The sequence below is a fragment of the Elephantulus edwardii genome, unplaced genomic scaffold (assembly GCF_000299155.1).
Source record: "Elephantulus edwardii isolate Elephantulus edwardi_28Jun2011 unplaced genomic scaffold, EleEdw1.0 scaffold00189, whole genome shotgun sequence".
NCBI lineage: Eukaryota > Metazoa > Chordata > Mammalia > Macroscelidea > Macroscelididae > Elephantulus > Elephantulus edwardii.
The window spans coordinates 3580227-3601237 of record NW_006399939.1 but is presented as its reverse complement, the minus strand read 5'-3'; the positions used below and the strand labels follow the sequence as shown (position 1 = coordinate 3601237).

Below are 21011 nucleotides of genomic sequence, written 5' to 3'. Positions count from 1 at the left end.
CTGCCTCCTGGTCCAAGTATAAGTTTCGCATTAGAACGATCAAGTGTTCTGGGATTCCCATTCTTCTCAGAGTCAGCCATAGTTTGTTATGATCTACACCTACGTGTCGTGCCAATATGCCATCTATGTACGACATATTGACATGACACGTAGGTTTAGAAAACCCCCTCTTGGTTATGGTTTCAATGACGTAATGAAAGAAAATCCCTTTTGCAAACAGGATCTCAGGCACGGGGGTTAGAACTCCAGCATCTAATGAAGAGGGGTCATAATTCAGTCTGTGCAGGTGGGGAAGGGAGTCAATTAAACATACTAAAATATCCTAGGCCCTTCGAATCTACCAGCTGCTCTGTGGGAGAAAGATGGGTAATTTCCTCCCATGACATTGACCACCTCTGAAAACCTGCTGGAGGGTATGCTACAAGTCATTCTCACTCAATGGCACACACCACCACCACCACCACCAACAAAAACAGCATACCCTAGATAGAGTAAGACTTTAACAGAAGTCTTCTAGAACTTTCTTCCCTTTTTTTCTTACTCAAATTCATTTACACAACAAGCCCTCATGATTAGAATCTATAGTTAACCTTTAACGACACGAGTCACTGCCCACACAGATAAAAAGCCATGTGCATATTTACTGCGCTAAAACTTAACTAGTAATAACCAATTGATGATCAGGAGTCTGATAACATAGTTGATTAACATATACGTTTGTATGTATACAGTATACAATATATCATATATATTGTATATTGCTGTAGTTTCAATATGAAATAAAGTGACATTTGAAACAAGTGTCTTTAATATGGATTGAAGCTCAACAGCAAGAAAACAAAGATTCTCATCACTGTGCCAATTGGCAGCATCATGATAGGTGGAGAAGAGATAGAAATTATTAACAGCGTTAGCTGTTTGTTTGGCTCCATAATCAACACTCTTGGTACCAGCACCCAGGAAATTAAAAAATTAATTACATTGAGAAAGTCTGCTGTCAGAGACCTCTCCCAAGTACTGAAGAACAACGGTATCAGTCTGGAGAGTAAGGCGCGCCTGATCCAGGTCATGGTCTTTTCAATTACTTGCTATACATCAGAAAGCTGGACAATGACTAGGGATGATAGGAGGAGAATTGATGCCTTTGAGCTGTGGTGCTGGAGAGGAGTACTGAATATACCATGGACTGCTAGGAGAACAAGCAGGTTCATCCTAGAGAGGGTGAAATGAGGCTGCTTCTTGGAGACAAGGATTCTGAAGCTTCATCTGACATACTTTGAACATGTTGCAAGGTGGGACCAGTCCTTGGAGAGGGATGTTATGCTTGGGAGGGTGGAGGGACAGTGCAAGAGAGGAAGACCTGTGATAAGTTGGATTGATTCAGTGACTGTGGTAATGGGTAGGTGTGTCAGAGACAATAAGATTGGCACAGGATAGAGAAAGGTTTAGGGCTGTTGTACATAAGGTCGCTATTTGTTGCAGGCAACTCAACAGCACATACGAACACATATGAAATCCACTCTCTAGTAGTTTTTCAGGAACATCTGTTCCTGGTGATCCACATTGATTCTTAAACTGTTTTCAGACCTGCGATAACACTCATGACTTTCCTTCCTTTTGCAATGGTTTTTATGCTGAAACAGTGCAAGAACCACAGTGGCACGTTTTGCTTTTCTTGGCTTCTTGGGAGCACTTCCGGTAACACTGCCTTTGGGTTCTAGGGAATTATTCAAAATTTACTGGATTGTACAATAAAATGCAATAAAAGTACAAGAGAACACTGTGGATTACTTTGTACTGACTCCTGAAATTTATCCGTAGAGATGATCAGCATTGCATGACATTAAAAAAAATAAACCTGAGTTTAAATAGAATCATATAGTTCAAATTCTTAAAAAAAAAAAAAGTTTAAGAATCAACTGTGGATCACCAGGAACAGATGTTCCTGAAAAACTACTAGAGAGTGGATTTCATATGTTGTTGTTACTGTTGTTGTTATGTGCCATTAAGTTGCCTGCGACAAATAGCGACCTTATGTACAACAGTCCTAAACCCTCCTCTATCCTGTGCCAATCTTATTGTCTCTGACACACCTACCCGTATTACCACAGTCACTGAATCAATCCAACTTATCATGGGTCTTCCTCTCTTGCACTGTCCCTCCACCCTCCCAAGCATAACATCCCTCTCCAAGGACTGGTCCCACCTTGCAACATGTTCAAAGTATGTCAGACGAAGCTTCAGAATCCTTGTCTCCAAGGAGCAGCCTCATTTCACCCTCTCTAGCATGAACCTGCTTGTTCTCCTAGCAGTCCATGGTATATTCAGTACTCCTCTCCAGCACCACAGCTCAAAGGCATCAATTCTCCTCCTATCATCCCTAGTCATTGTCCAGCTTTCTGATGTATAGCAAGTAATTGAAAAGACCATGACCTGGATCAGGAGCACCTTACTCTCGAGACTGATACAGTTGTTCTTCAGTACTCGGGAGAGGTCTCTGACAGCAGACTTTCTCAATGTAATTAATTTTTTAATTTCCTGGGTGCTGGTACCAAGAGTGTTGATTGTGGAGCCAAACAGCTAATGCTGTTAATAATTTCAATCTCTTCTCCACTTATCATGATGCTGCCAGTTGGCACAGTGGTGAGAATCTTTGTTTTCTTGCTGTTGAGTTTCAATCCATATTGAAGGCTGCAGTCCTTGACCTTCTGCAGCAAGCACTTCAGGTTCTCCTCAGTTTCAGCAAGCAGGGTTGTGTATCTGCATAAGGCACATTGTTGATGAGTCTTTCTCCAATCCTAATGTCACATTTCTCCTCATAGAGCCCAGCCTCTCAATCTGTTCTGTATATAGATTGAGGAGGTATGGAAATAGGACACATTTCTGGGGTACATCTTTCCCAGTTTTGAACCATGCCGTGTTTCCTTGCTCTGTTCTGATGACTGTCTCCTGACCCAAGTATAGGTTTCAGATAAGCACAATCACAATCAAGTGTTCTGGGATTCCCATTCTTTTGAGAGTCAGCCACAGTTTGTTGTGATCCACGTAGTCAAATGCCTTTGCATAGTCAATAAACACAGACAGACATTTTGCGGGTACTACCTGCTTTCCGCCACGATCCATCTGACATTAGCTATTATATCCCTAGTACCATGGCTTCTTCTAAACCCAGGCTGCACTAAAAGGGAAAACTTATAATGCATTCTCAGACCATCTAAAACTCACAATCAGCTCCCCACACTGTTATATTCTGAAACACCCTATAACCACACTCTAGAACTTTTCTCAAGTGACCAGGAAGCATCAAAAGAAGATCATTCTGGAGACTGGAATTTATGAGAAGGAATGTGGCATCAAGATTGGAGGAAGACTCATCAACAACCTGAGTTATGCAGATGACAAAACCTTACTTGCTGAAACTGAGGAGGATATGAGGTGTTTGCCACAGAAGGTCAAGGACTGTAGTCTTCAATATGGACTGAAGTTCAACATCAAGAAGACAAAGATTCTCACCACTGGGACAACTGGCAGCTTCATGATAGACAGAGATGAGACTGAGATTGTTAACAACTTCAGATCGCGTGGTTCCACAGTCAACACTCCACTCTTGGCATCAGCAGTCAGGAAATCAAAAGACAAATTACAATGTGAATGACTGCTGTCGGGGACCTCTCTAGAGTACTGAGGAGCAATGATGTCAGTCTGGAGACTTTGTGCACCTGATACAGGCTATGGTCTTTATAATTCCTTGGTATACATCCCTGAGAGCTGGACAATAACTGAGGATGATAGAAGAAGCATTGATGACTTTGCATTGTGGTGCTGGAGAACAGTGTTGAACATACCGTGGACTGCTGTCCTGGAGAAGTTGAAATCAAGCTGCTCCCTAGAGGCAAAGATTTGTCTCACATACTTTAGGCACGTGGCCAGGAGGCACTAGAACTTGGAGAAGGACATCATGCTTGGAAGGGTAGAGGGACAGCACAAGAGAGGAAGACTAAGGAGGAGATGGACTGACATAGTGACTGGAGAAATAGGATTAGGTCTGTCAGAGGTGAAGAGATTGGCTCAGGATAGGGCAGGGTTCAGAGCTAATGTTATGAGTCCTAGGTGACTCAATGGCACATAACAACAACAGGTCTTTTCTATATTATAAAGCAATTGCAAACTCTTTACCTAATTAGTTGGCCCTCGAGATCCTCAGCGGAAAGTCTGCATGGATGTGGGATGCACTGACACTATGAAGGACAAATGCTCTTTCCTTTTAGGTGGTGGTAAAAAAGTAGCAACTATGCCATGGACTGCCAGAAGAACACATACATCTATCCTGGATTAAGGCAGCCACAGTGCACCTTAGAAGTGAAGATGGTGAGACACCGTCTCACGCACTTTGGATATGTATCAGGAGGGACCAGCCACCGGAGAACATCCTGCTTGGTAAAGCAAAGGGTCAACGAGAAAGAGGAAGTCTTTCAATGAGACGAGCTGACAGCTCCCAACAACAAGCTAAAGTACAGCCACAATTGTGGGGATGACATAGGACTGCTCAGTGCTTCATTCTATTACACTGTTGAGTTGGAACCAATTTGAAGGCACATAACAACTGTCTGCTGTCAGGGACCTCTCCAAAGTGCTAAAGAGCAAGGATGCCAGTATAAAGACTAAGGTGCGCCTGATCCAAGCCATGGTCTTTTCAATTACTTGTTAAGCATCTGAAAGTTGGGCAATGAATAGGGATAACAGAAGAAAAACCAATGCCTCTGTGCTGTGATGTTGGAGAAACATACCAAATATCCTATGGACTGCGAAAAGAACAAACAAGTCTTTGAGAAAGTGCAACCAGGTGGCAAGTGTTATGAAGCTTCACCTCACATACTTTGTGCATGTTTTTAGGAGGGGTCAGTCCTTGAAGAAGGACATCATGCTTGGAAAGGGGAGGGTCAGCAAAAGAGGAAGATCCTCAACAAGGTGGCTTGACACAGGGACTGTAGCAATGGGCTCAAGTGTGTTGTAGAAGGAGAGGAGGGCACAGGGTGGGGCAGGGTTCTGAGTCACTGTATAGGGTTGCTATGAGTCATGGTTGACTTGACGGTACATAAGAACCTCAGCAGGTACCTGGATGAAGTAGTTTGGGACCCATGAGGGGCTGGGACAAAGGCTGAGGAAGGTGATCATGGTAATACACAGCACACAGAAAGGATGAAGTATCCAGGATAAACTCACTGGGAGGCCGGCGTGTCAGAACTGTCTCACACTCCACTCCTCCTGTGAGACTCATGAGTAATTAAAGGATTTCCCTGGTGTGCCAATGTCAATTCCATTTTGTGTGTATTTAATAGAGGTAACACATTTCCCCTCAACCTTGCAAGTTACTAGTGCGTATCTTTAAATGCTTAGACAGTAACTGCATCTTTTGAGTGTCAGTGCAATACAATTAGCTCCGATGACGTAGCGATAAAGAGTTGGGCCTTTAACCCAAAAGAAGAAGGTTCGAATCCATTGATCGTACCATGAGGGAAGGATGGGCACTCTCTCCCCATGCAATTTACAGCCTTGGAAAGGTCAGCTATGAGTGGATTCCTACTCATCAATACACAACAACAACATTTGCTCAGTATATGTCACATAGAGAAATGTTTGGTGCATGAATGAATGAAATGCTCAACTATCTAGTGGTAAGAAAGCTGCACTTTAATCCCAAAGGCATGCGGTTCAAATCCACCCGCTGCTCTTGAGGAGAAGGATGGGCAGTCTCCTCCCATGAGATTTACTGCCTTTGAAAACCCACTGGAGGGCTAGCTATGAGTCAGTTCTGTCCTGATGGTACGCAACAACAACACAAGCAGAAAGATTGGCAGTTCGAATCTACCCAGAGGTACCTTGTAGATAGATACGATTATCTGCTTTCGGAATGTCCCAGCCTAGAAAAACCTTCTAGAACAGTTATACTCCTCATGCATGGGGTCACCATGAGTTTGAATCACCATCAACAATAAGTACAGCTGGTAAGAACTTGCTTTCCCAGGTCCCTAGTCACTTCCCCACCCTCATCGTGCCCACCCTGCCCTCCAATGTCCAGCACACTGCCTTTTACCCAAAGGGGGGGTCCTCCTACCACAGAGCCCTCACCCTTGGCCCTCCTCACTGAACTGCTTAACTTCTTCTCCAGCTTCAGCCCTGAGCTCCCAGCACTCTCTGGGAGAGCTTCCCTGACTCTCCTTCCAGGCTGTGGTGTTAGGACTTTTGAAATGGCTTTTCTAGCCACTGCCTTAGCCCCCTCTGGGGGTGTGGCCCCCAGCTGCTTCAACTACAGACAATGGTTAGCAACTGATTAGCATCTTCTACATCATCAATAGCTGTGGGGCCCACATAAGACGGAGAGCTGTCCAGGCTACGGAGAGACTGCACTGAGGCATAGCCTGACCGGAGCCCTGGAGATGAAGTCACAGTTAAAAGATTTTGATGCTGGTTGGTTGGAGGAGGAGTTGACTTGTGACTGCTATGAGAAAAAGCTTGCTGAGCATCTGAGGAAACCATAGACTTCTTGCATTTTTGTTGGTGCTCTGAACCTGGCCTTTCATTGTGTGGTATTCCTTTGCCTTCTCTTGCCCCTGACAATCTGTTTTCTTCACAACCTCCACAACTTTTGCAATAAATATTGGACCCAGTGATTGTTACAAGTTTGTACAGCGGAGTTGGGGGCCATGCATGATCATGTGACTGTTATTATGTTATGATGCTGTGCATGTTGTTGATGGGGGCAGTTCCCCTTTATGAAGCTGGTAGGAGTCAGGCCACCCCCACAGTGTCCCTGCTCCTTTTACAAAGGCCCACCATATACACTCTGCTCACACCAGAAGTCACCCCTTTAGATCATGTACAGCCATCACTGGCTTTCACGTCTTTGTGCTTGTCTTCTGCTAACTAATCTTCTACATTACAAAATCTCAGCATCAAGAAAACAAACATCTTTACCACTGGACCATTAGGCAACATCATGATAGATGATTGATAGATAGATAGATAGATAGATAGATAGATAGATAGATAGATAGATGATAGATAATAGATAAACAGATAAAGACTGAAGTTGTCAATTATTTCATTTTACTTTGATCCATAATAAACATTTATGATAGCAGCAGTCAAGAATCAAAAACTTTTTCACATTAGAAAATTTTTCTGTCAAAAATTTCTCTAAAGAACTAAAGAGCAAAGATGTCACTTAAAAGACTAAGGTGTAGCTGATCCAAGTCATGATGTTTTCAATTGCTTCGAACGCCTCTGAAAGTTGGACAGTGAATAAAGAAGAAGGAATAGAAGTAGATGTCTTTGAATTATGGTATTGAGAAAGAGTTTTGCTATCCTATTGACTGCCAAAAGAACAAACAAAGCTGTCTTGGAAGAAGTCACACCAAGACACTCCTTAGAGGCGATGATGAAACTATTTCACATACTGTGTGCATGTTGTCTGGAGGGGCCAGTCCTTGGAAAAAGACATCATGCAGAGAAAAGGAGAGAGTCAGTAAACGAGTAGAAGATCCTCAACAAGACGATCGACACTGAAGCTGCAACAATGGTTTTGAGCATGGGAGACATTGTGGAGATGGTGGAGGGTAGGGAAAAGGTTTGGCTTCAATACTCACAGGGTCACTACAAATTGACTTAACAGTACTAAAAACTATTCCATGCACAATACCTTTGATGAGGGCTAAGAATGCGTCAGTAGTTCATTTTTTTAGGGGGAGGAGGCTGGTATATTCTCAGCCTTCTGATGTAGTACCAGGCATGTGCCCAGTAAATACATGTAAGGGAAGAAGCAAATGAAGGAGGGGCACGAGAAAGGGTGCATCACTACCTTTGTAATTTGTTTCCCTTTGGTAAACTGTTGTTATCTGTACCCCTTGACCACAGTGACTCCCACAAACATCAAAACAAAATGCTGCCCAGCCCTGTGTCAGCCCATGCCCAGCTGCCAGCCAGATGACTGTGATCTCTGCATGCTTTTAATTGGCTAGTTTAGGGCATAGATGTCAGGCTTTCCTTCCTGGTTTATCTCAGTCTGAAAGGTCTGCTGAAAGCTGTTCAGCATCGTAACAAAACACAAGCCTCCAGTGGCAGGATGGTGGCTGCATATGAGGGGCGCTGGCCAGGAGTCAAGCTGGGATTCTCTACCCCTGAGCCAGCTTGGCCCCCTGACTCTTAGTAAATGCTTAGGCACAAGTGTTGATTTCATACCTACACATAGAATCTTTTCGTTCTCAAAATCCTGTGTCCATGCAGCTATTCTCCATCTTCAAAGTAGGGCATCCACTGTTTCTTGGCCAATAAACATTTAGAAAAGTCACAAACTCATTGTGGTCAAGTTGGAAATGAATCGTAGCTGACACTCCAGCAGATTTTCTGAGGCTGTAAATTGCACAGGAGATTGCTCATCCTTCTCCTTTGGAGCTGCTGATGAATTCGAACTACCGGAGAGGCAGCATGCTTGGCTTAGCAGTACGATGCCCTACAGACTCTGCCACCAGAACTCCAGAGCTCTACACTGACTTGGGTGATAAGAAGCAACAAACCACAGTTCGTGGAGTGCGAATGGGAAGCAGGCCATCTCCTCTATTCTGATTTCTCAGCTTTGGGGCTGGCCCTGGGCTGCTCGGCCCCCGTTTTGTCTCCCCTCTGCCTTCTGAGTCTGATGCTTCCTCAGCCAGCTGGTCTCACCCCTCCTCCAGCTGTGCCGTATACCCCTGAAGTTTCTTCTGCAGGTATCTTTGCCGTTGTTGTCCAGTGGTTTCTCTGTTCCTCTTCCTGTATCCCAGGTCCCTGACCAGGGCCAGTGTCCGAGAACCTGAGCATCCCCAAGGATGCAGCAGTGTCTGCTGGAGTTAATGGAAGGTGCTAGGGAACCAGCCAGTCCGTGGAGTATCTTCTGCTTCATCAGAGGACGGACTGGGGAAGGGGAGGCGATGGGGCAGGTTGGGGACCTGCAGCTGGAGAGAGAAGGATGGACATTGACATAGGGGTCCGCTGTGGAAATGTTTTCAAAAGGCCTACTGTTTTCAACTGACATGCACTCATCTCTCTGAGGTAATCTATGCTAATTTCTTGGTGAAAAATTCATACTGTCTTCCATGTTGCTAAGCAACCAGCCCAAACATGTTTACTGTGTCAAATCTCTCTGGAGTGTCCTCAGGCTGCACCCACTGCCTCAAACGTGCTGGGCAGAAGAGGTGGAGGAGCACCTGCAGCACCAGGAAAGGTTTGGGGGCCACTCGGTAGAGATGCATATTCATAGACACACTTATTACTGGAAGAACAGTGGCTCAGAGAGTATTTCGACTAGCTTTCTCTATTGGCTCTAGCCCACTGGTCAAGAGTGTGGGCTTTGGAACCAGACTCCTTAGATTTGACCCCTACTGGTGGCCTAGTGGTCAGGAGTAGTGCTGGCAACCCAAAGGTACATGGTTCAAATCCACCAATTGCTCTGTGGCAGAAAAATAGGCACTCTCCTCCAGTGTGATTAACTGGCTCTGAAAACACACTTGGAGGGTCAATTATGGGTTGGTTCTGATGCCACAGAACACAACAACAACAACAACTGAAAAAGTTACTCTCTGTTTCAGTTTTGCATCTGGAAAATGGAGATGATACTTGTGTATGTCACATGAGGTTATGACAATTAAAGGACGTCATATGAGAATCAAGAAAGGAGTGCATCAGGGATGCATCCTGTCTCCATACCTTTTCAATCTACATGCGGAAAAGAGAATTCGGGAGGCTGGGATTTATGAGGAGGAATGTGGCATCAGAACTGGGGGAAGACTCATCAACAGCCTGTGTTATGCAGATGATACAACCTTGCTTTCTAAAACTGAGGAGTACCTGAAGTGTTTGCTGCAAAAAGTCAAGAACTGTAGTCTTCAATATGGATTGAAGTTCAATATCAAGAAGACAAAGATTCTCCGTGTTGGGCCAATTGGCAACACCATGATAGATGGAGAACAGATTGAGGTTGTTAACAATTTCAGCTTGCTCAGCTCCACAATCAATGTTCTTGGCACCAACAGCCAGGAAGTCAAAAGATGAATTGCACTGGGGAAATCTGCAGTCAGAAAGCTCTCCAAAGTGCTAAAGAGCAACAATCTTAGTCTAGAGACTAAGGTGTACCTGATCAAGACCATGGTCTTTGCAATTACTTGATATGTATCAGAGATTTGGACAATGACTAAAATGACAGAAGAAGAATCATGTCTTTGAGTTGTGTTGCTGGAGAAGAGTATTGAATATACCATGGGCTGCCAAGAGAACAAACAAGTCTGTCCTGGAAAGGGTGAAAGCAAATTATCTTAGAAGGCAAGGATCACTGAGCCCAGGGCCAAGAGGGACTTGAAGAAGAACATCATGCTTGGAATAATGGAGGGACAGTTGCAGGAGAGGAAGGCTTTAGATGAGATGGATTGACACAGTAACTGGAGTAATTGGGGTCGGTGTATCAGGGACTGTGAGTCAGGCTCAGGATAAGGCAGAGTTAGAGCTATTGTACATAGGATTGCTGTGAGTCGCAGGCGACTTGATGGCACACAGCAATAACAAACAACATATGCCTAAAGTGCTTAGGATAGTGTCTGACACACATTAAGAGCTCCAGAAATGGTAGCCTATCATTGATTTAGGGAGCTCAGCTGGCGTAATCCATAGAGAGTTGTCCTGCTAGCCAGAAGGCCATGCCTCTCTGGCAATTAGAATCCTCCAGTGGCTCTGAGGAGGGAAGATGAGCACCTTAACTTCCGTATGATTTACAGCCTCAAACACCCAGGGGAGGGTTAGTGATGCATCAGTTCCAACTTGACGGCAATAACCCGAGCTATCCCTTATTTATTGTTCGGTGGAAATTGATTTCTTTTTATGATTATATGAATAGCTGATCAGCCAAGAAATCATCTCATAGCTGAGAAAAATGAATATTTCAAAAGGCTGAGAATTCAGATCATACACCAGCCCAGAGTGAAAGCAGTTCCAGGAGTGGGGTTAGCAATGCATGAGGCCCCCCACCCCAACTCCGTGACCCTGGAGCAGAGAGGAGACCACAGGAGAACAGCCAAGAAGGTCATCCAACCTGAACTGGAGGATCCTACCTCAGCTTGACGGCAGGAATTCCCATGCTGTGGGATGGTATCTTACGGCACCTTGGGCCCCTCCTGCACAGCAGTATTCCAACACAGCTCGTGGCAGTCCCTTGGTTAACAACCGATCTCTCCTCACTTGCCAGGAAGAACATTTGCCTGTCTTTTCACTGTTGTGCCAGAGGGACAGCATCTTGGCAAAGTAGAGAGTCAGTGAAGACGACAAAACAATGTGATGCACTTGGCAGTGGCGGCAAAAATGGGCTCAAACACAGCAACAACTGTGGAGGGTGCGGGGCCGGGAGTATTGTGTTCTGTTGTGCATGGGGTCTCTGTGGATTGGCACTAACTCCGCTCCACCCAACAACAATCCGTGCCTAGTCCATGCTGCTCACCAACCTCTAAGGAATGAACTCATTTACTAACGAGCCACAGCGTCTCCATCCTGATCCACCATCGCTCTTCCAAGTGTGAACTGAAGAGAGCTGAGAAGCTGTTGCCGATGAGGCCTAGTTAAGAGAAGGCAGGTTGGAAGGGCTTGTCGGGCCAGTGTGGTGCTCTCAGCCCCAAAGAGGGGTCTCTTCTGTCATCGGAAATGGCCACAGGAGAAGCAGCAAAAAGTAAACAGATTTAGGGAACTCTTTAGTCCACAAAAAAGACAGTCATATCTCTTAACACAGCTTTAAAGTCTTCCATGTAATAAAAGTACTAGACTGATTCTAACTTAATGTTCACAATGTGATGGTTATGAATGACAACTTTATTGAAGTACGTAGAGTAATATAGTATATTGTTAATGGCTGTCAACTCTCTCCCAGCTCATGGCAACTCCACACACAAAGGAAGGAAATGCTGCCTGATCCTGAGATACTCGCGTGACTGGTTGTGGATCAGACTATTGTAATCCACAGAGTTTTCAGAAGTAGATTGCCAGGCCTTTCCTCCTAGTCCCTTTCAGTGTGGAAGTTCCACTGAAATCTACTAAGCACCACAGCAATACATAAGGCTCTCCTGGTAGATGGGTGATGACCCTGTATGAGGGGCACTGGCTGGGAGTCGAACCAGGGTGAGAAATCTGTCACTGAACCATCCATGCCCTCTGAGGATAACAACATACAGAGAATAGATCATAAATGGAGAGTTCCTGGGGTTTTCTCAAAGCAAGGACACCTGTGTAACCAGCACTCCTGTCAAAAGGCAGAGTGTAACTGGAAGCCAAGACATCTCTTTCCTCTTAGTTGTCACCACCCCGAGGGTGACACCAGAAATAAACATGGTCTGGCTTTAAACCTTAACAATATGTACTCTCTTGCGTCTGCCTCTTTTGTTCAATGTTCTATCACAACACGATAATTTGTTTCCCAATATATACACGGAAAGGCTGAGCATCACGCTAGGTATTGTCAAGGAAACAAAGAGAACCACATGCTACCTGCCCTTGGGGAGAAAGGCTCCCCACTCCACACATGTCATTAGACACAACCCCAGCACTTAGTTATATCACTTCATAAAAACTGGAATGACTCTGTTCATGTCTCATCTAAAGCCAGTGCTGTCTTCCTGGCTCTGCTGGGGAGGGAAGGACTTTGTGAGTTGGTGGTGGGAGCAGTGGGAGGCTTGGAGGTATGGGTGCTACAGGAGAGGGCGGGGATCACTTCTTAGGGGCCAACCAGCTTGGTGAGAGATATTGACCAAATGCTCACTAGAAGGAAGACAGCACCTCAGTCACCCAGGAGACCTCCAGGATGGATTTGAGACGAGACACCTAAGGGTCCAAGTGGGCACACTTAGGGAGAAAATCATGCTACCACGAGTTTTCTCAAAAAGGGATCCAAACTCCCGTGATTGCATTTCCCTATTTGCTAACTAGTTACTTAACCAACTGTGGCCACTGAGCTGATTCTGATTCCTGGAGACCCCATGTATTTCAGAGTAAAAGTCTTCTCCACAGGTTTTTCAGACACTGATTGCCAGGCCTTTCTTCTGAGGCAATGCTGGCTGGATGGAGAGTCCCCAGCATCTCGGTGAATAGCGAGCAGAGCAAACTGTTTGCACCTGCTCAAAGGTTCCATCTAGTTATTTAGATCAGCCGGGAGGAGGGCGTCCTCCATAAGGACGCAGGGAGCAGCCGTGGATGCAGACAAGCGTGAAAAGGAAATTCAGGGAGAGGGAGCGGGAGCGGGAGCGGGTGGGCGGGCGGACGGCTAACGTGTTCAGAAGGAGCAGTGAAGGGAGGATAATCGCTCTCACACTGTGCCTGCTCAGGTGGCCGGCCAGGCCAGGCCAGGCCACTGTGGAGTAATCCACCTTGGAAAGCTCCCAGGTGGTCCTGCTGGGCCCAGGGACTGAGGGGATGACAAGTCTGAAGGCCCTGAAGTCCTGAGAAGCACTGTCTGAAATGGCAGGATAAAGGATCACGAGCATGTATGCAGGAGGAGCAACGAAGTCTGAACCGAAGGCAGCTGGGGGCATGGAGGGTGACAGATGACTGAGCGCGCCCACCCTTCCCCTCTGCCCATCCTCACACTTGGAGGGGCTTTTGCTCATTTTGCGTGCCATGATTCCCCCAGCTGGATGGGAAGCTCCTGGTCACCTTCTCAGTGTCTTTTTAAACCACATAAAAGACACCTATTTGCAAAGGAAGATCTAATAAAACCAATTTATTAATTCCTTCAACAAGAGGATCTAACAGGAGATTTAATAAGCACCGTGGTTTAGAACTAGAGATGAGTGTATGCGATATTGTGAAGAATCTACAGCCATGGTGACTGTCCTGAAAATACTTGTGGTTCCCCTGGGACACAATCCCACAAGGAGGGTCAAAACCACTTTGATTTGTTGCTTATTTTTTACTCCTCTCAATTCATTGCCACTGAGTCTGAACTGACTCCTAGCTGACCCTCCAGCAGGTTTTCAGAGGCTGTAAATCACATGGGAGGAGATTGCCCATCTTTTCTGGAGGAGCACCTGGTGTATTTGAACCGCTTACCTTTGGGTTGGCAGAACAACTCCCTACCCACTAGGCCACCAGAGTTCCCAGTTGTAGGAGATGCTATATGTCAGGTTAGGAAGAGCAAAGATGTAAGAGTTTTGTTGTTCTAGTTGTTTTCTTCCCTCCCTAAATCATGAGCTCCTTTAACTTCTATTTAGATTCCTTGAGGGAAAAGGTGTCTGCAGATGCCAGGTTAAGAAACCTAGGAAAGAACTTGAAAACTCTTTTCAAAATCACCATCAACTTCAATCCCATCCAACTACTCAGGGCCAGGAATCAAGAGGCTCAAGGAAATTTTCCAGCAACACAAGACATCGGTAGATGGGAAACAGTAGTAGGTCCATATCTGATAGACATCCCAGTTCTCAGTGGGCTGTCTTATGCTGGGTTGAAGGAACTGAAGCCCTTGCCTGCCTGCCTTCCTCAGCCTCTAGATCCTCTGTCTTCAAGGACATTTGAGAGACCTGGCCCTGGCTCTTCCTTTGTCAACACATGCTACATACACAGCGCTGCCGCCCCTAATGCCACCTCTCCTTTTTATCATGCCAATTGCATTGTCTGTTCTCTTTACTCTATCTGGGTCAGTGGCTGAATCTGTCTGAACACAATGCAGTCGAGCCAACACAGTGAGCTTTCTGCTTCAGTATTCACAGATGCAGCCCTGGGCTGGAATCAGGTGAGGGGCTGGTATGGCGGAGCAACCTCTACTAAACTAGCGCCGAGCTGCAGAGATGGGGCACACGGCTGTTTCTGAAGAAACAGACAAGCGCCTTGGCTGGGTGAAAGCCAGGATGCCTTTTCTTTGCCAACGGTTTCTAACTGGGCACCTATCAAGTTCTAGAAGGTGCTGGGGCTAAACTAAGACCCAGGTCTAAGTAGCCCCTGCTGTCGGGAGCCTTATATTCTACTGTCATATATTGTTGTTATTGAATGCCACAATTAAGTCAAGCATGACTCACAGCGACCCTCTGGACAACAGATCAGGTTCACAAGCTCTCCCCTGTTTGAGACGAGTGTTACAGCCATTGTGTCAATGCATCTCATTGAGGGTCTTTCTCTGTTTCATGGGCCATCTACAGAATATAAGCCAGCAAATAAGGACCAAATGTGACAAGGATTATAAAAGAACTCGAACGATGCAGGAGAGGGTAATACGTGTGTGTACGACTGTGGTTAGGGAGCTCTGGGGACTGAGCCGGAAGAAGTTGTGCTGCTAATCAGAGGCACATGCTTTGAATCTGCCAGCTGCTCTGAGAGAGAAAGGGGGCACTCTCTTCCCCTGTGATTTACAGCCTCTGAGTATCTGCTCAAGGGTCAGCTATGAGTCGGTTCTGGCTTAATGGTACACACCACCACCACCACCACCACCACCACCTCCACTGTCATTAAGTGCCATCTATTCTGACTGGTGGTGACCCCTCAGCGTGGAGGAGAACTTCCCCATAGTGTTGCTGGCCTGAAATATGTTGGGAAGTAGATTTCTAGGTATTTGCTCCTGCATTGTGCTGCTGGTGGGATCAAACCAGTGACCTTTCAGTTATTAGGTGAAGCTTAACCATTGTCCCACCGTGGCTCTTTATTACATGTGGCAAAATCTCCCCTGAAAAGGTGGCATTTAAACAGTGAATTAAAAGATGAGAAAGAGCTTCACATGTAAACACTTTGTGGGGGATGGGGCTGGAGGTGGAGAGGCAAGAAAGAGCCTGGTATCTTTCAAACAACTTCCCAAATGCAGGCGGCTGAGGCTGGTGATGAAGGGGGGATTGACAGGAACCTGGCACTTGCCAGGTCGAGCGGGTGCAGGAGTGAGCGCAGTGGAGCAGCTCATAGCAAGGCTTCTGGAATCAGCCTCGCTCACAGGGAGCTGCACTGTTACCGCTAAGGCAGTCGTTCGAATCCACCAAACACTCCGAGGAAGAAAAAGACAATCTCCTTCCATGCAGCCTCTGAAACTCAACAGAGGGTCAGCTGGGTCAGTTCTGACTAACCTCAAAGGTTGTGCGTTTTTTTAAGTCTGGCATCAGGCCAGGCTGGCTAGACTCTGACTCTAACTTTTCTAGCTGTGTGGTGTTGATCAAGTCACGAGTTTTCGTTCTTTCATCTTTAAATTGAGATAGTCATCAGAACTCAAACTCATTGTTCTCAAGGCAGAATCAATGCATAGCTGACCCCTCAAAGGATCTTCAGATGTTGTAAATTGCATGGGAGGAGATTGCCCGTCTTTCCCTGTCGGAGCCGCTGATTAATTTGAATCACCTGCCTTCGGATCCGAGGTCTAATTCCTTTACCTACTAGGTCACCTTTCCTTATTGAGTGGTTACAGGGAGGAAATGTATTAAGTTTAAAGCACAGAGCTCATAGTTAGAAAGCTCTGTGGCATAGTGGGTAGCAAGCTGGGTGTTTCTAACACCAAGACTAGGCATCTCCAGTGGTTTGAATACAACAGGAAATCTGAGGGAGAAAAATGAGTAATCTCCTGTTAAGATTTACAGATTTGCAGCCTTAGATAGAAAGTCACTATGAATTAGAATCAAGTGAATGGAAGTGAAATTGGGTGGAGTCTGAATACTTTGTGATTACTTATTCCGAGCTTAATAAGAAGTTATACTAGATTCTAAACAGCAAAGAGGCATGATCCAGTGTGACTTCAGCAGACCCTGGCCATTGTGTGGGTAAGTGATAGCAAGACAAAGAAAGTGATGGATCTTAGGTCATTTACACCAATGTCTTCCCCAGAGGATCTCTCTGGGAAAGGGAGTGGGGAGGCACTTGGAGAACCCCCACTATGAAAGGTAGAGGGTGACTCTCTTCAGAGTGAGGTGGGGGGAGGGGAGAAGGGGTCATTACTCTTATCCACAGCTTCTGTCTGTGGGGTGCCCACCACCCCCATTTCCAGATCATTCCAAGTATATCCCTCTGCCCAGCTGGCTCCCATTTCTGCCAGTATCAATGTCACTTATCTTGGATTGTAAATGTCTCAAGGACAAAAGCCATTTGCTATCTGTTCTCACTATACATTGACTGACACAGGCCTCCACACTGGGTCCTCCCAGCCTCTGAATAATTGATTGAGAAAGGGAAGCTGGAATCGCACAGCATTTTAGTGTGGCTCTGACACTGACAAGAGGGATTAGCAATCCAGAGGTCTGAAGGAGTCACCAGAGCCATCCCCCGGCCTCAAATTTAGCAAGACTTCACTCCCAGTGAAGGCTCCTGCACCCCCTAGTTCCGGAAAGCATCCTGGAGTTCAGCGCCTCAGAGGGGGAGTCCTCTCAAACCTGTCACTCCATCTCTTCAGCTGTGTACAATGGGGAACACTCCCATTTTCTATGCAAGGGGGCTCTGGGGAGAAGCAGATGCGTGACATAAAAGCCAAAGACATCTTCAGGGATATATGGGGGATGGGGGCAAAGCAGCCCCTCTGGCTGGCTATTAACACATGGAGCTGCTGGGGGTGGGTGGAGGAAGGACCCTCAGGCTCCTGGATTCGGTTCCCTCTCCAGATTCCAGGCACCCCCTGTCCGAGTTTCTCCCCACCTCCCACAACGACAGCCCCCTCCCCTCAGGTTCCTGGTGGGGTGTTCTTTTCTCAGCCAAGGTAATGTTTTCCGACAACAGCCCCACACCCCCACTTCTGCTCTGCACTCTCACCTCCCCAATCATCACCCCCAATTCTGCATGCTCTTAGGTCTTGTAATTCCTTTCCCAGTCTCCCCAGGCCCCTCCAACACTTCCCTAAGGCCTCTGTTCCCCTCCCAGCCTCCTTCTCCCCTTATTCAACCCCTCCTATACCCCCTCCCAGTCCCCACACTCCTCCTCCCTGCCCCCACACTCCCAGACCCCATTCCTTTCTACTTCCCCCAGCTTACGGCGTCCATCCCGACCCCTTCACCCCTTCTTTTTGGCCAGTGGGATGGTCCTGACTCCCCACTCCAAGGCTCCCCTCCCCCATCATGCCCATGACCACCTCTCTCCCCGGTTCCCTGTCCCCTGCCTGACCGGTCCTCGGGCACGTGGGCACGTCCGCCGTCCCCTCCCCGCGATGCCCCGCCGTGTGTGAGAATGGTTACCCCTCTTCACCGCAGCCCGGAGACCCCACAGCCTAGGCGCCGCCCCCGCTCACCTGTTGGGCAGGTCGGAGGACGCCAGGCTTTGCCTTCTCGGGGTCGGGGTCTCGGTCGCGCGGCAGCAGCCCCTTCTTGGGGTGCATGTGGCGGCACAAGCAGGTGACCCCGCAGAGCGCGAGGATGCTGGTGGCCGTGCCCAGCGTGGCGCCCAGCGCGATCACCGGCACCGACAGCACCATGGTGCCGGCTCGGGCGCAGGCTGCTCGGCGCGCTCCCCTGCTCCTCCGCCGCCCGCAGCGCCCGGGATCCCGCGAGCGAGCCGAGCCGTGCGCTCCCGCTGCCGGAGGGCAGGCAGGGCGGGCGGGAGCAAGGACGTCAGAGAAGGCCGGCCGCTCGGGCTGTGCGCCCGCACCCGCACGTCAGCCAGCCACCCCTTCTCGAGCATGTGACCGGACCCCCACCAAAGCCGCGGGGCCTCGCATCTGGGAGGATCCTGGGGTTGTCTCAGGCCAGCCGGCACCCTTTACGTGCAGGACATTAGGGCCCCAGAAAGGCAGGGACTGGGGGTGGGGGTGTCACACTGAGTGTACACTGGAGAACTAGGACTTGAACCTGGGCCTGCAGACCCTGATGGGGTAGAAGTCTTTTCAGCAGACGGATAGCCCCGATTCCCATCTCCATTTCCCAAGAGCTGACCAAGGAGACTGTGAAATCGGTCCACAACACAGGGCTGGTCATCTCCTTAACGCCCAGGTGTGCGCACCAGCGCGGAGGGACAGGGAGCTGGAGTTGGTGTGTGTGTGACATTAGAGACGTGCTTGTGCTGTGGTGACCCTGCAGGGAGTCTACTAGCCTATGTGACACCTTAGAGTCGACCTGAGGCTGTTGTTAGATGCAGTCCAATTGGCTCTGTCTCACAGACCCTGTACACAAGGGAGCAAAACACTGTCAGATTCTGCACCATTCTTCCAATCCTTGCTATGTTTAAAACCAGCTTTGCATCCAGAGTGTCACTCCATCTCTTTAAAGGTCTTCCTCATTTTTCACGGACCCTCTGTTTTGCCAGGCACGATGTCCTCTGCCAGGAGCCGATCCCTTTTGGTAAGATGCCCAAAGGATGTGGGATAAGTCTCACTAGCCTTGCTTATAAGGAGCATTTTGGCAGCGTTTCTTCCAGGCCAGAATTGTTTGTTCTTCTGGCAATACTGAGGAGGGTTATTCGTCAACACTATAATTCAAAGGCTTCAAATCTTTCTCAGTCTTTCTTATTTATTGGTCAGCTTTTGCACGCACATGAGGTGATTGAAAAAGTCTATGGCTTGGGTCAGGCACACTTTGGTTTTCAAAATTACCTCTTTGCACATGGAAGAGGTCCTTTACAGCAGATTTATCCAATGCAATATAACCTTTGACTTCTTAACAGCTGCTTGGCTGGGCCATTGATTGTGGATTCAAACAAAATGAAATCACTGGCAACTTAAACCTTTTCTCCATTTATCTTGGTGTTGCTTATTGGTGCAATTGTGAGGATTTTTGTTTTCCTTATGGTATAATCTGTATCGAAGGCTATCATCTTCCAACTTTATCCATTCAAGCTCTCCTCATTTTTAATGAGTAAGGTTGTGTCATTTACATATTCCTCCAAACCTGATGCCCACTTCTCAAGGTCACATTTTTCTTTTGTGGACTTCTTTCATCTTAACAACTTCTGGCTTTAGCTTGAACTTTCTTTCATACGAGTGATTGATGGTCTTTTCTACACTCAGCCCTGGTCTTATGCTGATTGGAACTTCTTTCTTATCTCTTCCCACAGATGAAGCCAACTTGATAAGATCTGCATGGATTGCCAGAGTTTATGTTTTTAAAAAAATGGTATTAGCAAAGAATCTCATTGGCCTAGCAAAACTCTCCTAAGATCATCATTATAGTTTCTAATGGCAATGCCACGTCTTCCAATTTTCTCACTCTAATCATCAGTAATTATCAAGTTGTCAATGCACTGTGGTCTCATGTTTGGTCAATTCCAGTCTGAAAGAAACAAATAGAAAACAATCAAACAACTCACTGCCTTTGGGTCAGTTCTGGCACATAGCAACCCACTTGGTGGTTCCTCTTTCTTCCTCAGAGCTCCTGGGGAACTCAAACCACTGGAGACTTGCAACCTTTGGGTTGGCCATGCAGCCTGCTATAGATGATGCTAGAAGAGTTCCCTTCAGACTATGAAACTGGTAAAAGTCTTCAGTATCTTCATCTTTGACATGAGTGGGTGGTTTGTAAAATTTAATTGAAGTCTTCCTTGCATCTGTGGTTGTTAGATGTTGTTAGGTTATGACTCATTGTGACCCTGTAAACAACAGATCAGAGCCCTGTCCTATTTGGCGCCATCCTCACAGTCTCCATCAGGCTCAAGACCATTGTTGCAGTCTCTGTATCCATCCATCATCTTGAAAGCCTTCTTCCATTTCTCTGATCCTCTGTCTCTCCCAGAAGGATGTTCTTTCCAAGGAATGGCCCCCCTGTATGTGAGGTGAAGTTTCACCATCCCTGCCTCTAAAGAGAATCCTGTGCAATTCCTAGAAAGCAGATTTGTTTATTCTTTTGGCAGTTCATAGAATATTCAATACTCTTCATCAACACCACCATTCAAAGGCATCAATTCTTCTTCAGTCTTCCTTATTCCTAATCTAACTTTCAGGTCCACAGGAAGTAATTAAAAATGCCATGGCTTAGATCTGGCACATCTTAGTCTTAAAATGGACATCTTTACTTTGTAACACTTTAAAGATGTGTTTTTTGTGTTTTTTTTCTTCTTTTTTTTCTATAATTTATTTT

At 46.7% G+C, this 21011-nt stretch overlaps 1 protein-coding gene across 1 annotated transcript in view; it reads right to left on the bottom strand.

The window, feature by feature from the left end:
* The window catches only part of SYT13 (synaptotagmin XIII), a 66834-nt gene extending 48383 nt beyond the window's left edge, over positions 1 to 18451 (bottom strand). The window contains exon 1 of the mRNA XM_006896744.1: positions 18236 to 18451. Coding sequence (XP_006896806.1) covers positions 18236 to 18418 — 183 coding nt within the window. The 5' untranslated portion in view covers positions 18419 to 18451. The remainder of the gene's footprint in view (positions 1 to 18235) is intronic.
* Between the last annotated feature and the right edge of the window lie 2560 nt (positions 18452 to 21011).